Source organism: Entamoeba nuttalli (assembly GCF_000257125.1).
Source record: "Entamoeba nuttalli P19 unplaced genomic scaffold asmbl_2171, whole genome shotgun sequence".
Classification (NCBI taxonomy): Eukaryota; Evosea; order Mastigamoebida; family Endamoebidae; genus Entamoeba; species Entamoeba nuttalli.
In genome coordinates, this window is record NW_008575123.1 from 1 (window position 1) to 1,851 (window position 1,851).

Genomic DNA, 1,851 nt, shown 5'->3' on the forward strand with positions numbered 1-1,851 from the left:
ATAATAAAATGAATTGAAATAAAGAAGAATGATGAATTGAAAAAATAAAATAAAGAAAAGACAGAAAATATTTAAAGAAATGAACTGGAGATGGCTTCATTCAATGATTACATTTTTATTATTTATTGTACTTGCTACTTCAACTGAGACTTTTCTCAGTAAAGGACAAAGTATTAAAGAAAATAGAAACATTCAGATATATTCAAATAAACATAAAAGACTGTATAATGTATATAATGTACATTTAAAGGGGGAAGCTATTCATGAAGTTTCAGATATAAGACAGGATAATGGAGAACATTCTCAGAAACAGACTGTTGAAAAAGAGAAAGAACAACAAGACCTCACACACAAAACACAAGACCAAGACCAAAAATCAAAGAGTGAAGCAGTAACACAACCAACAGCAAAAGATCAACCAGTACAATCAGTACCTGTTTCATCAACAGGTGTAACAGATTCAACAAACCCAGCAAGTGGATCAAGTACAGTAAATACACCAACAGATTCTCCAGTTAAAACAACAAACCCAAGTAAAGACAACACTGTAGGAAGTACAGAAGGACAACAAGAAAGTGCAGGAGTAGTACCAGATCCAAAAACAAGTATACAACAAAAAGTACCAAATACTTCATCAAGTGGAATAAATATACCAAATGAACAAAATCCACAGGGTCAAACAGGACTAAGTGGAACAGGTGTAAAAAATGAACAAAACCCAGAAGGACAATCAGGAACAAATGAACAAAATTCAAAAGGACAGTCAGGAATAACAAATGAACAAAATCCACAGGGTCAATCAGAACAAAAAGGAGCAAAAACACCATCAATAAATGGAAAACAAGAAACTGACCAAACAGATAAACAAGGAAAAGAAAAAGAACAAGAAACAAGTGGAACAAATGATGGACAACATGATACATCAAAAGAAAAAGATGATAAAGGAACAAATGAAAGTGATGAAAACAACAAACCTAAAACTCCAAATGGACAAGAAGAAGGAAAAAATACAACAGACAATAAAACTCCAAATACTCCAACAAATAAACCAGAGTCTAAACCTGAAAATAAAAATGATGATAAAACAAATAATAGTGAAGATGAAGATTTAAATAGTCATAAAAACATCGATGGAGCATCATGCCGGTTTATTATTCTTGGTGTTATCATCACCCTTTTATTCTTCTAATTGAACATTTTTGTTTTTATTTCTATTTATTAACAAGATATAATAATTGCTATATTTTTAATATTAATATTTCATTTTCATTTTATATTTATTATTTTCAATAATTATCAATTAAAATGATATAACAGCTATTAACTGTTACTTTCTTACTTTCATATTTTATTATACTTGTTTTGAGTTATTATTCTATTCTTGATTTATTTGTTATTATATACTATATTTCATTATCTTATCTTTTCTCTTATTCTATATTATTTCTTCATTTTCTGATTTATTCTTGTTATTTATCTACTTTATTATTAAAACACATTTTTATAATATATTTTTCTATATTTATTTTAATCATTCATTGTTTGACTATTATCATTTATTACGTTTGTTTTTTCATCGTTATTATTATGTGTTAATTTTAATCATTAATAATTTGAGGATGGTTGATTAATGAAATTGTACATACAATTAATTATTATTTTCTATTTCTTATCTTTTTTATTTTCTTTGTTCATTATTCTTCTTATCCATTTTATCATCAGTAAATTAATTAATCAAAAGAAGATATTATTTATTTAAATAATAATTGTTGAATTGAAAGGAGATTAAATTCGAGGATGCATAAAATGAGAATATAATGAGGATTATGGAGTATGAATGAATATGATAAA

The 1,851-nt window shown here is 26.4% G+C and overlaps 1 protein-coding gene across 1 annotated transcript; it reads left to right on the forward strand.

The window, feature by feature from the left end:
* Positions 1 to 79: 79 nt before the first annotated feature.
* ENU1_012640 (dentin sialophospho protein precursor, putative) lies at positions 80 to 1,189 on the forward strand (the record flags this gene model as incomplete). The annotated part of the gene is made up of 1 exon (XM_008856723.1): positions 80 to 1,189. The coding sequence occupies one exon, from the start codon at positions 80 to 82 to the stop codon at positions 1,187 to 1,189; it is 1,110 nt and encodes a 369-aa protein (XP_008854945.1).
* Between the last annotated feature and the right edge of the window lie 662 nt (positions 1,190 to 1,851).